The sequence below is a fragment of the Leiobunum rupestre genome, chromosome 6 (genome assembly GCF_980474605.1).
Source record: "Leiobunum rupestre chromosome 6, qqLeiRupe1.1.hap1, whole genome shotgun sequence".
NCBI classification, from domain to species: Eukaryota; Metazoa; Arthropoda; class Arachnida; order Opiliones; family Sclerosomatidae; genus Leiobunum; species Leiobunum rupestre.
Genome location: NC_143389.1, coordinates 40,873,206 through 40,885,909, shown reverse-complemented (window position 1 = coordinate 40,885,909; position 12,704 = coordinate 40,873,206). Strand labels below are relative to the sequence as shown.

General features: G+C 35.0%; 3 protein-coding genes across 8 annotated transcripts in view; 2 read left to right on the top strand and 1 right to left on the bottom strand.

The window, feature by feature from the left end:
• The window catches only part of LOC149940958 (solute carrier family 60 member 1-like), a 64,237-nt gene extending 61,244 nt beyond the window's left edge, over positions 1 to 2,993 (top strand). For all 4 annotated transcript variants that reach the window (XM_090178345.1, XM_090178344.1, XM_090178343.1 and 1 more), the window contains exons 8-11: positions 349 to 496; positions 568 to 638; positions 709 to 826; positions 986 to 2,993. In XM_090178345.1, coding sequence (XP_090034471.1) covers positions 349 to 496; positions 568 to 638; positions 709 to 826; positions 986 to 1,206 — 558 coding nt within the window. In that variant the 3' untranslated portion in view covers positions 1,207 to 2,993. The remainder of the gene's footprint in view (positions 1 to 348; positions 497 to 567; positions 639 to 708; positions 827 to 985) is intronic.
• Positions 2,994 to 3,124: 131 nt separating this feature from the next.
• Positions 3,125 to 4,638, bottom strand: LOC149940957 (uncharacterized). Of its 2 annotated transcripts, XM_090177147.1 has the most exons (4): positions 4,615 to 4,638; positions 4,288 to 4,356; positions 4,193 to 4,229; positions 3,125 to 4,108 (listed from the first exon to the last, which is right to left on the bottom strand). In XM_090177147.1, exons 2-4 carry the CDS (start codon positions 4,335 to 4,337, stop codon positions 3,779 to 3,781), a joined length of 417 nt encoding a protein of 138 aa, XP_090033273.1. In that variant the 5' UTR covers positions 4,338 to 4,356; positions 4,615 to 4,638; the 3' UTR covers positions 3,125 to 3,778. The 2 variants fall into 2 exon arrangements, with proteins under 2 accessions (XP_090033273.1, XP_090033272.1); XM_090177146.1 differs by lacking the exon at positions 4,615 to 4,638 and having other exon boundaries at positions 4,288 to 4,519.
• Positions 4,639 to 4,751: 113 nt separating this feature from the next.
• On the top strand, positions 4,752 to 11,543 carry MAN1 (LEM domain-containing inner nuclear membrane protein MAN1). 2 transcript variants are annotated; one of them, XM_090177143.1, is made up of 14 exons: positions 4,752 to 4,918; positions 5,169 to 5,999; positions 6,064 to 6,270; positions 6,333 to 6,367; positions 6,432 to 6,513; positions 6,576 to 6,732; positions 7,205 to 7,335; positions 7,397 to 7,498; positions 8,057 to 8,159; positions 8,225 to 8,366; positions 8,432 to 8,556; positions 8,627 to 8,732; positions 10,444 to 10,522; positions 10,817 to 11,543. In XM_090177143.1, the coding sequence occupies exons 2-14, from the start codon at positions 5,213 to 5,215 to the stop codon at positions 10,972 to 10,974; spliced, it is 2,214 nt and encodes a 737-aa protein (XP_090033269.1). In that variant the 5' UTR covers positions 4,752 to 4,918; positions 5,169 to 5,212; the 3' UTR covers positions 10,975 to 11,543. The 2 variants fall into 2 exon arrangements, with proteins under 2 accessions (XP_090033269.1, XP_090033271.1); XM_090177145.1 differs by lacking the exon at positions 4,752 to 4,918 and adding an exon at positions 4,941 to 5,092.
• Positions 11,544 to 12,704: the final 1,161 nt, after the last annotated feature.

Sequence of the window (12,704 nt, the reverse complement as noted above, 5' to 3'; positions counted from 1 at the left end):
GTTCTCTCCCCACTGGTTTAAGGGGTTTGCCACGAGTTCTTCGGTTTCCCCTTCCATAAAAACTTGTTGAGGTTAACGGTAATAGTTAGTGTAGGGAGCTGTGGGCTCGGTCGCGTGGCATGCAGGGCTTGCCACCACCCTCCTACGCATTGTAACCCGGCCACCTGTATTAAAGGCTTCAAAAGTCGCTTGACGACTTAGGCCTTAGGTGGTGCCTTGGGTATTAGCCTAGCTGATTATAGTAAAGGAAAGCGCGGCCTTTATAGGAAATGACGAAGTAGCGAAACATTGCTGTTTGATACTCTTTGGTCGGATGGTTCACTAACTGGATGTGTGTTTGTTTGTTAGACGGGCTGTACAACTGGCATTATCCTCATGTTGTCCATGAGCGAAAGCCGCACCATGTTGATCGTCGGTACGTGCTTAATGGGTGCTTTCATGAGCAGCGTGTTCCCCACGGCGTTGTCTCTAACCGAACAATACATCAACGTTACACGTAAGTTTTTAAAACCGACATCACCACTTCCGGTCCACTCTATTTAAACACCAATGTTTGGTTTTTTTTAGCTACAATAACGAGTATTTTAGTATTTGGAGCGGCTTTGGGCGAAATGTCAATGCCCGTCATCCTAGGTCACGTAAGTTTACACTCATTTGTTAACTCGGAAGTTAATGACATTGTTTGAATAATCCGTTCGTTGTTTCAAGGAATTCGATCGTGCCGGTCCCATTACGTTCTTAGTGACGGGATTGGTTCTTTGCATCCTTTCACTTATCGTGTATATCGCTTTGTGGATAGCAGGCCACAGTGTAATTAGATACGCAGGTATCGTTTCATTTTTACTTTCTTATCAAAAAGTTATTGACTCCCTCTATTTTATTTTACTTGGGTAAAGTTATAGTTTGTAAGCTGACTGGTAGCTTATTTCCTCGAGTTGAAGACTAGCTCTAAGCCTCTAATAAGCATTTGTTTTCCGCGATTTAGCTTCTCCACCAGGTATATTGGGACTTTTCAGCACTTGCATTCCTGGCAAATCAAGTCAAGAATCCGAAAGCTCTGGTCTAATGACGCAACACGTGCGTTACTACTCACGCATGCGCTCCGATTTATCGGAAAGCAGTATAGGGGAACAGTACGGAGATCCCGCCTATATCGAAGACGTGGACAGTATGAAGAAACAAAATAACCCTGTGACCACAGAATGAGAAATAAAGGATTTCTCAGATCGTCATTCTCTCAAAAAGAAAATAATATAAAGAATGCGCGTAATCACAATTTCTAAAGATGTATAAGAGAATCCGGTAAAGACAATCAATATAATGCGTCCCGGATTGCCTAATACAAAAGAAGCCAGGCCCTCCATTCTGTTTCTCATTTTTTTTAGTCGTCATTGTCGTTATTTTCAGCTGTTTTATCGGAGTATGGTAGTATTTCAATCATCGATGCAAATTAAACATTAAAATCTAAATCAAGCATATCTTTTCAAATATTTATTCCCGCAATTTGGAATTTTCCCTCAAACTAGAGATGGCGCTCCTGTCATAGCGTGTTTTATTAATTATTTTGTTTTACGGCTTTTCGTACAGCAATAAATCTAAACTAAAAATAAACCAATCAGGCCGTAAACGTCTAAAAGTTGTGAAGTTTTAGCCTTTATTTAATTAATATAATGTTAATGAATGTCAGCGCGATGATATTTGAGAGGCTAAACTGTGATAACGCGTTCGGTATGAAATGGAAACAGTCACACAGATATTGAGTCTCGACAAATGCGATTAGTCTTTTCTCCCTCCAATAATCCAAAGTCTATTATATGTTAATTCACAGTCGGACGCAGCGTTATCGTGTTTTTTCATTTTCCAGAAGTATATTTTATACTTCTGATTATACTTCAATTCATTGGTCTAACGATACTATGTTTTTGCCCCTTGTCGGCCATCTTTAAAACTTTCCTCTCCTTAAAAAAAAAGTAAATGAAATTTAAACTTTTTAATTGTTAGAAAACCAAAATGAGAGCCACTTCGATCTTCAAATAAATAAATAATTCGATATTGCGGAAAAAACCTAATAGCCGTAATATATTAATTTTTAGGCCTATACTTTGTACGTTGTATAATTATAATTGGCAAGAGAGTAAAATTAAATAAAATCGTGATTTAAACGCCTACATTAGGCGTTACTCACGACAATTAAATCTGTATACATTGATTGAATTTTTAAATTAGGGACTAATTTAAATAAGATATTATTGTTTAGTTTACAAAAATATTTTTAAATTATTTTTTTTGGAAAGATGTAAAGACTTTAGTTCAATTTACCAAATTTGTGTTATCAGAAGTATATAATATCTATCTTCCGAGAGAAGTATACATATACAACTTGAAAATGAAGCATGTACCGTCGCAGGCCTATTCAATAGGCGCGATTTTACCGCCAAACCGTGGAAATATACACAGTACAATGACTTTAAATTAGTTATTTTTCAAATAGTCAGTATAAGAATAAATTATCTCCTCACTATTTTTCATTCCGTTAAGTATTTTGATAAATTAGTTTGAGTCTGCAGGGTACATGTTTGATGCGAATAATTTTTAACGCTATAGGAAATTAATACTTATCTCTAAGATAGATATTATATACTTCTGGTGTTATTTACTTTTACATTCATCTAGAAACATAAAAATAGTATTTTTTAAATTTATTTTCAGAAATATTTAATCATGTTATTAAGAATCATACTGCAGGATTTAAGATAATAAAATTGTATGGTGTCATGTTTAGGGTGTCTAAATTTCTACGGGTTCATTATTTAACCTGTTTAGCGGAAAAAAATAAACCAATGTAGATCTAAAAAAACTGTTATAATTGAAACGAAACTATGTATTAAATTTCTTATTTGAAAGACAAATGAAAAAACACAAAAATTTAAATTTTTCTCTAAAAAGAACGTTTTGCCGTTAAACTTTTCCTTAATAAATGTTGCAATGAAAAACATGGTATTTGGTTTTGAATTTCACTTCTCACTATGCAGTGCTGTTGGTAGGGCAAGAAGGTTAGTTAGCCAACTTTTCATTTAAATAAGAAATATTATCTACAGGAATAAAACTTTTTATTGCTTTTTCATTAAAAATTGCTACAATATTTAATTCCATAGGGAAATTTTGATTCAAACTATTGCCTCTTCAGTCTAGAAACATTTTATACAAACCACTTTCAATAGAAGTGTAAAAATATATATGCTGCCCATGTAAATTCATAACAAAATTGTAAGTTTAGGTTTTAGTTTTTTAAACTGTGCCATACAGTTTTTATTTTTATTTTTCAGTTAATTTAACAATTGTAAACCTTTAGGTTTTTTTTTCATTTTGTGTTGGAATGTTATACCCTTTATAGAACCGACATTCAGTTATAATTTTTTTGGAAATAACTGCACTATTACTATCTTAGAGAGCGATACCCTGTCAATAGTTCGAAAACTTGTGGTAGAAAATAAAGCTATTACCCCACCAACTTTACAAGAAGTTGGAATTTACAAAAAATACAAATGCAATTAAATATTAATATATATTCCCAAAATGTCTAGGTATGACATTATTAATACAATTATTAAAATATTAAATCTATATGATAACTATTATAAAAAATAGGACCTTAACGTAATGGAACTTGTAAATTTAAATAACTACATGTATAAAAAATGTTTGAGATTCTGATGAATTAGATGAAATAAGGCACTTAGAATTTCAAGTATAACAAGGCAAAAGTAGGTTTCAATTACTATACGTCAGTAGAATTAGCTGCATTTTCACTAGCGTGGTGTTCGACTACGTGATGTTCAGTATTGTTATTTTCGGTCACGTGATTTTCTTCTGCATTCCCAGTATTCGAACACGCTCCATTGCAGTTTGAGTTATGTCTAACAGAATCATAGTGATCTGTTCCTCCATTTTTTTCCTCATTTCCTGGTGTAAATCCATTGCAAACAGTTATTACTGTACTGTCATCACTACAGTATTTGGTACTGGCATCGTTTGATTCTGTGCTGTTGCTGCTTTTACGCGAGCGGAAGTTTTTGTAATTAGATTTAGTCTGTTCAAACTGTTTTAGCTGAAATATAAAATAATAACATCCCTCCTCTTTAACTGGACCACAGTTGTTGAATTATCAAATGAAATTTTTTATTTAGCTTACATGGAAAGGATTCAGCATGTAGCAGAAAAGAAGGATGCTACAAAAATTTATGTAATGTTAATTACCCAAAATGATATCAAAATTAGTTAATTTACCTCAGCATTGAAAGAATAAGGATTCCAATAATTAAAAGTGACAGGAACATTGTGCTATGCTTCTAAGTTCTAGAAAAGGTAGTTATCAATGGTAAAAGGTTTTAATTTGAAGCTTTTAGGGTTTCCGGAATAATTTTAAACCGTACACCCTTTTCGTGGAAACTAAATAAGCTCATCATTCTCGCCTATGTAATAAGATAGGTATGTTGTCTTTAATATGACCGCTAAAGTATTAGGCTTATAAGAACATTTCGAAAAATAATGTTTAATGGGAAAAATATATAAAAAATATGGAATAAACAAAAATGTTACATAAAAAAGTCTTACCTAAGTTAATTTAGGGGTGCAACGATGGGAAAATTTACTAATAAACTATAAAAAAACATTAAAACGCCAAAACGTTTAATGGAAAACGCAAAAAAAATGTCCCCAAGGTGGCGGACTTTTATCAATCAACTAATACTCAGCCAATCAGTGTGAAGGGAAAAGAAATGTTTTGCACCCGTAAAAGTCGGCTTAAAAATTTTCTGAAGATCCGAGAAAATGATTGTGGCGGTTTAAAAGTGGATTTAGGGGTAGTTTTTTATTAGGGTGAAATTATAAATTTGCCAAGTTATTCATCATGAAAATGGTTAGAATTTAATTGTATTACACGTACTCTTGTAAAAAATCTAGACAAATTATTGGTTGAATAGTATTTATTTAACTGAAAATAAGATATGCGTGCTGTCGAATGTTTAGCAAAGGCTTAGAGAATGAATGATTTTTCACTTTTCAGACAGTTTTTTGACTGAAATGGGAAATTGTAAATGTGATGATAATTTACGGTTTTGTTGCTGCCAATTTTATAATTGTAGGCTAATTTTCAAATATTATTTTAGCTGAATTGTTAACTATCATAAAGGGGAATAATTTCAAGTGAACAATGGCTAATATATCTGATTTGAGTGACGATCAATTACGGCGCCGTTTACAAGAAAGTGGTTTAAACACAGGCCCCATTACAGACAGTACTCGGCGTGTGTATGAAAAACAGCTTCAAAAGTTATTGTCTGGCCGAGCTTCTAGCGTGGCTAGTAGTAATCATAGTAGGGCTTCAACTGTCAGTAATGAGTCAAAAAACAGAAGAAGATCAACACCTTTGCGAGGAGTCCAGTCGCAGTCTTCTATGATGGGGTTTAGCTCTGAAGACAGTGAATCTGAAAGCGCTAGTATATCTAGTACTGTCAGTTCTAGTACCCTGTCTAGTAAACAGAGGCAGCAAAGACGTCGAACGTTACCCTCATCACCTTTATCCATTGATCTCCCAACTAGAACAAAATCTACTTCCAGCAACCATTCATACGGACAAGAACCAAAACCACCTAGTATAACGTCAGATGCTCCCTCCTTTTCTACTCCCAATTCATCTACAAGTTCTTCATTCTATGAACAGTCGAGGAGTAAATCATACGAAACTATTGAAAATGCTCTAAAGTACCCAGGAAACTTAACTAGATCCAAGCTTACAAGCCGAAGATCTACTAGTACATTGAACAGCAACTTTGACGAAGATTTCTCCGATGGAGATTTCTCTCATGATCATAAAATTAATAATAGGCTGAGTAATTTGCCTAGTGTAGCTGCAAAACCTCAGACGTTTTCCACTTCTAGCTTTTTTAAGAGCCTTGGTACCCTGCCTTACAAACGCAGCTCTGTTGGCCCAGCCAAAGGTCCATATTAATTAGCCATGACAACGGATTATTCTCCATATCTAATTAGTCTTTTAATTTTTAGCAAGTTTTTCTATAAATGGTAACCAGTTTAGAAACTCTACTTTTGAAAAAGAGTTCCGCACAGCTGATGACTTAAGAAACGCTACAAATTATTCTCAGTGCATTTCCTGGTTGTTGCTTGGATTAGTGCTGATCTTTTTCATAGTACTAGGAATGATTTATCTTGGTGCAAAACAAAAAGATGATAACATTTCTTCATCTTTAAAAAGTAAATTAATTTATTTAATGATTATTAAAGCATTTGATTATAGGTGTTTTAATTTATTCTAGGCTTTTCAAGTCACATTTGCAAGGGCTTTTCATCTGTGTGTTTTTTATTGTTTTTCTTAAGAGTTGAATTAGTTTTTTTATTCAGTACATATCTTTCAGATAAATTGCATTGAGGAGAAAGATCTATTAGCGGCTGTCAAAGCTGCTCATCATTTACACAATATACTGTCAATAGCCGCGGGTAATTTTTTCACAATATTTAAAAAAGTATTTTTATTTATTTGTTGACTTATTTATTTATAGGAGAGTTTGAATGTTCCGGTAGAGATGAGCGTGCTATGAGTATAAGTCAATTAAAACTAGACCTTCAGAAAGAAATGGCATTAGAGGAAGATGATCTTGAAGTTGCATTCACAAACTGCTTAATTTTAGTAAAGCATCATCCCGAATGGGGAGTAAAGTATGGTGGCATTTCTTTTCATATTGTTATTTAGGTGTAGGGACCTAGAAAGTCTGGGAACCCAGGGTTTTTTACACCGACACCATTCGTGTCGGGGTTGTCAATTTTAGAGGCAGGTTAAGAAAATAGAACTGCAATAAAATGGTCGGGTTCTTTTTAGTTTTTGACGCCGTTGACAGCGCCATTTGGGCAAGACTAATTTTAAATTTAGCCTCTATGGTATAATTAAGTTCCATTTAATAAAGAGCTTTGAAGTTAAAAATATTTAAGTTGTCTAAGTTCCTTAAAATATAATTTATTTGCTCTTTTAATAAATAATTTTTGGTAAACACCAATCTGACCTTAGTTTTTGGGTTTTTTTTCTCTTTCTGACCCGTAACCCTTCCCCGACTAAAATATCACCCCTACAATCCTAGTTTAAACGTTCTTTCGCAGGGTAATTTTACAGGAAAAAATGCTTTTTATTTATTAGGATATTGAAGAAAGATGAAAGCACTGATGAAATTCGTGCCTTGGAATCGACTTCTTCGTCCAAAACATTTTATTGCCGCTTCTCTCAAGCCTTTAAGTTTGTTTTTGCCCAAGCTTTGTTAATTGTTTTTGGTAAGTTTATTGAATTTCGTCATATACTCGAATTTTTTTTGTTAATGTTTATTTTTTCTAGTTATCGCCAGTGTCGCTGGAGGTACATACGCTTTTAGGTTTTTCTACCAGAAGAGGAAAGAAAAGGAGAGACAACTTTATGAACTTGTTGAAAGAATCACTGGTAAATTTAATTTTTAATTGTAAATACAATTAAAGGGTTCCATCAGGCTCGTACGGGTGGGAGGGTGAAATAGCACTATTTTTTTATTGCGGAATGAGATGAATTTTTGATAATAAGAAACTTAACAACACACCTGGTCGTTTTGCGGAAATTCTGATTTTGATATCAGTTGCAATGGATGGAGTTTTTGTTACCTTTGCCTAGTTTGATTTTATTGGAATTTAATTAGAATTAGCATGGAAAGTTTTTCTTGTTCAACGAATTGTCTTAATGGAAAAATAAGTAAAGTATGCCCTTGTATAAAACACAATGTTACTTATTCCTCAACTTGCTTGTGTGGAAAAAGGGTAGATTGTTTAATAATATTTTAAAACAGACTGGTGAACTCGCAGAGGGATACTACTCGGTCATCCTACATTCGTTTAGCGCGACGCGCGCACTCTAGTGGCGGTAATCGAAATCAAAATCCCGACTGGCTAGAGGGGGGGGGGAGCAAGTTTCTTCCCTTATGAGGCTGATGGAACCCTTTAAAGTATATACTTTTTGTACTCCTCAAAGATACTTTATGGAAACATCACGATGCCTGCCAGAGAAATCCTGACATGGAAACGTGTATCCCTGTAGTTCATGTTAGGGACATGCTCATTCCTCCTGCCCAAAGGCAAGATGGTTAAATTTCATTGGGGAACCATTCTTTTACATTTATGCTCTGGAGCATTCTTGTAGATCTCTAACTAAATGGCAGCAGCTGTGGGATAGAGCCGTGACTTACCTGAAAGATAATGAATCGAGGGTCCGTACTGAAACTCAGCGCATTTCTGGGGAAGATTTCTTAGTTTGGAGATGGTTACAGCCTTCAGCCCCTGACGTATTTCATTGGAAATATTTGAAATATGTTAATTTTTATTTATTTTTTTTATTATTTTTAATTAGGAATTTAAAAGAAAGGGAAAAACATGGCAAGGGCAAGCTTTTGAAAATTCGGGTTCTCGTAACAATGTTTTGCCATTTAGTCCCACTTCATGTCTCAAGATAAGAAACATGTTTGACCCTGATGTGTAAGTATATTAGTTAATTTAACACACTGGGCGCTGTATCTAATTAATTACTGTGAGATTTGATCTAAAGTGAATGTGAAGATGACTGGCCACTAAATATAAAAGATGCCATTTTAGAGAAATGTGAAGGAAATAACGGAATTGTTCATATTCATATTGATGAACCATCCAAAGAGGTATTTCCAAATCAGACTTTTTAAGAGTTTTCTAGGTATGTGTGAGTACTCGGCTCGAAGCTGAAAAAGCCTTAGTTGAAAAGCTCGAAAATGGTTCCAGCCACAAGGCCTAGGCTCAACTTTCGAGTACTCCAAGGCACTACTCATGAGCTTTTAAAAATGGCGGGAAAAGCTACTAAAAAATTTCCTTTGATCTTGCCTTAAGATCTCTTATTGGGTGAGGTACAAGTCCTAGTGGTTTCTGATTAGTCACTGATTTTAAATGTAGAAAACGAAACTAAAACCATAAGTTACATTATAGCTAAGTTCAGTGCAACTCAATGGTCTTTACGTTGTCAACTTTTTTCCACTGAACGGTATTTGTAATACTGGTTTTGACGTCAAGTTGGCAACGTTAGCTCAACAAACGATTGAAAGAGGTTTCTTCAGAGGTTTCTTCGTTGTTGTAATTTTTATAAAATATCGTCTGCTTTGTCGTCCGCAGCTACCCTTCCCGTTTAACATGGATTATTGGATTTATATACCCCGTATCAATAATCTAGGGCTGCGTTCAACAACTCTAAAAAATCTCAGTGCTGAGCTCAATGGTCAGCGTTTTTTTGCTGAACGGGTTTGACGTCACGTTGATCATCGGAGACTCAGCCGAAACATTGGCTGAGCGAGATGGTTTTTCCTTTGCTCATCGGTGTCGTCACGTCATTCGAAACCGATGTCACCGATTATTAATCGGTGACATCGGTTTCCTACTGTACGCTTTGTCGCGTTTCCGGTTTTGACGTCACGATAGTCATTGGTTACTCACCGAAGTCATCGGCTGGAAGAGTCGGTTTTTCCGATGACTGACGTCATTTCTGACGTAAAACTACTATAAAAGCTACGACATTTTAAAAAACACCGATGACTGAATAAAAGCGTTTAGCAACTTACGACGTCATTATGACAAAAAAGCTCATCGGTGGAAAATATCAAATCCATCGGGTTTTTTTCCGTTGACTGCTGCTGAACTTAGCCCAGGTTAAACAGAATCGTGACGTCACAGCACACGGGAAGGCTAGCTGCGGACGACACAGCAGACGATATTTTATAAAAATTAAAACAATCGTAAAAAAGCGTTCAGCGAGACAGGTTAAAAAGTCTCAACGGAATCAACGCAAACGTAAAACTGTATAAGACCTTTAAGCTTCACTGAACGTAGCCAATGTAGGGTGCCCTAGCTGTTCATTGTAAGTTGTTTGGCGGTTCATCAGTCCACTATTTTATTGTTGTGATCTCTTGTATGACCAGTTATTAATTTAGACTTCACAAATATGGCTTCAAATAAATGTAAAAGCTCTGGCTGTAAATAATCTTTATTTTTGAAAAATGTTTTACGATATAAATCAAATTATTCATAGCCTTTTTAAGCTAAATCTATCATAAGAGTACTCAAACCTCCCCCCACTTTATAGAGCTAAGCCTAAAAGCTCGAGAAAATGTTAAAGGAAATATAACGTTGGGTATTTGGCGCCACTGTACAGGGAAATTTGAAAAATTGAAGGGGTCTTCGATAAAGATTGATTTGCAGGTTATATTCCCTTTAAAGCTCGGCTTCGTACTTGAAAAGTGAAATTTTTCATACTCGAAGCTCTGCTTAAAACCCAAAAATCAAGGCTCGCACAGGCCTAGAGTTTTGGTAATAGTTTTGTAAAAATGTTTTTCAACATAATTTCAGGGCTGTGTTTTCATGAAGTGCAATAGCTCGGAATCTGCGGGTCAAGCCTATAAAGCTCTTCACGGATGGTGGTTTGATGGTATAAACTTTAATCCTAATTAATTCGCTATTTGAAAGGTCAGAATGTACCACAATCAAATCTAAAGAAATTACATTTTTTAGTTTTATTGTGTGCCTCCTCCTCACCCCTTCCCCCATCCCTCTGTTAAAGAAGAACAATGGAAAAAAATTAACAACGTTAGACCCTGTCAGCTAATTCCTTTTAGTAAAATTTCATTAATGAAATTATGCTTAAAAAACCAAATAGTTTCCTGATTCTTTTAAATGGGAAGCTTAAATTTCTAAAAATTCTAAACTAACTTTTAATCTTAAGGTAAACTGGTAACTGTAAAGTACCTGAGATTGGAGCGCTACCACGAGCGTTTTGCCGATTCAAAATACAGTACTACCCAACTCAAGCCATCAAACACTTTGCGTCTGTCCCTTCAAAACCCTCAAAACTCTTCGTCTAGTATGTTAGAACATACTTAAAATATTTTAGAAAGAAAAAAAACTGGTACTTTAATATGCTACATCCCCATACCTTCCCTTAGTCTTTATTATGTTTTTTGTTTTAACAATGTTAGCGCCAGACACATCGTTTCCCAATGTTTTCTTTTTTAATAATGTCAAACATTGTTTTTATTATTATTATTTACTCGTTTGCTTTATTTTCTTTTGGACCTACTATTTTAGGCATTTATTGATTGTAATTTAAAAAGGTTTATTTTTTTGAAAAAAAAATACACAAAGGCATTCGAATTGGAGATACAAAATAAAACACTAGAATGTGCCAAAAAAAAGCTAAATAATGGTAAATAAACACATTTTTACAAATTGTGTACATAAATATTGTGGCTAATTATAACTTTTTTAAGTATTTTTGTTAAAAATCATTTTTTTCTCCTCCCCCTTTCATCTTTCAATATAAAACCGAAAAAATCTACAGTAGATTTTGGTTTCTTGTAAATTTGTGTATTTTTCGAATTTGGTTAAAGAAAACGAAGTCCATTCTCTCATTTGACTCTAGAAAATTTCATGTTTTTAAGAAGAAAAAAGAATAAAATTCACGCTTTAATAATTTTTAAAACGTGTTTACATTAATTTGGTGGAATGTTGACGTTTTTCCCTCATGATCCTATTCCCCCTTTTTTTCAAATGAAAATTTCAACAAACTATAACTTGCGTAGGATAGCAGACTCTGGTCAAAATTTTTCCCGCGCCTCTAACGGCTTGTCAAAGGCTTATCCCGTGTTTCGAAAGTGTTAACAGGTTTTTTGTATGGAGACGCCTGTCAGTGTCTAGTAAGCGAAGCGTATATTCTTTGGTCTTAACTGAGAGCTATCCACAACACAGACATTATAGTGAGTTCCATCGCCATTCTGACTACACGACGTTACAGACATACAGTAAATGATTTATTGGTTCAATAGGCGCTTCAATAAAACATCTTCAAAGAAATAGCCAAGAAGTCATAATTTCGAGAGCCAGGACCCGAAAGTCTCTGTTTATATAGTGCTTGTTGAAATAATGGAAACTTCACCTGTAAGAAGAATGTCGTGTTTTTGCTAAGCCTTAATTTGTCAAAAAAGTTACATAGTTAAAAGGAAACACTTGTTACAAGCAGGACTCTATAGAGGTATACACTTGGAATGTCTAAGGTTCCATTGGGACGGTGATACGAAAGCGCGTCGAGAGAAAGGCGGGGCTTAACTACGTCAAGTGTAAGATGTAACACGGGGTACGTTCAGCAGCGCTCATCGGACTCACCGATTAGTAATCGCTGATATCGGTTTCCTACTGTACGCTTTTTCGCATTTCCGGTTTTGACGTCACGATGGTCATCGGTTGCTCACCGAAGTCATCGGCTTAATTCAAGAGCCGGTTTTTCCGATGACTGACGTCATTACTGACGTATAACTACTATAAATTCAACGCCATTTAAAAAAAAAAACACCGATGACTGAATAAAAGCAATCAGCAACTTACGACGTCATTATGACGAAAAAGCTCATCGGTGGAAATCCATCGGTTTTTTTTCCGTTGACTGTTATTTGTATGGTTATAAAAGAGACAATCAGGTAATATAATAACCATGTCTAGGCTTAATGACGAGTTTTCGTCGAATTAGGGGGTAAGTTCAACAACTCTCACCGATGACACTGCTTAGCAATCGCTGACACCAGTTTTCTCTTGTACGCTTTTTCGCGTTTCCGGCTTTG

Excerpts from the sequence above, each read along its gene's own strand:
- LOC149940957 (XM_090177147.1), bottom strand. The coding sequence starts at position 4,337 with ATGTTCCTGTCACTTTTAATTATTGGAATCCTTATTCTTTCAATGCTG. Across the intron at positions 4,230-4,287 it reads CTTATTCTTTCAATGCTGAG|CATCCTTCTTTTCTGCTACA; the intron begins GTAAATTAACTA and ends AAATTTTTGTAG. Across the intron at positions 4,109-4,192 it reads ACATGCTGAATCCTTTCCAT|CTAAAACAGTTTGAACAGAC; the intron begins GTAAGCTAAATA and ends TTTATATTTCAG.
- MAN1 (XM_090177143.1), top strand. The coding sequence starts at position 5,213 with ATGGCTAATATATCTGATTTGAGTGACGATCAATTACGGCGCCGTTTA. Across the intron at positions 6,368-6,431 it reads TTTGCAAGGGCTTTTCATCT|ATAAATTGCATTGAGGAGAA; the intron begins GTGTGTTTTTTA and ends CATATCTTTCAG. Across the intron at positions 6,733-7,204 it reads CATCCCGAATGGGGAGTAAA|GATATTGAAGAAAGATGAAA; the intron begins GTATGGTGGCAT and ends TTTATTTATTAG.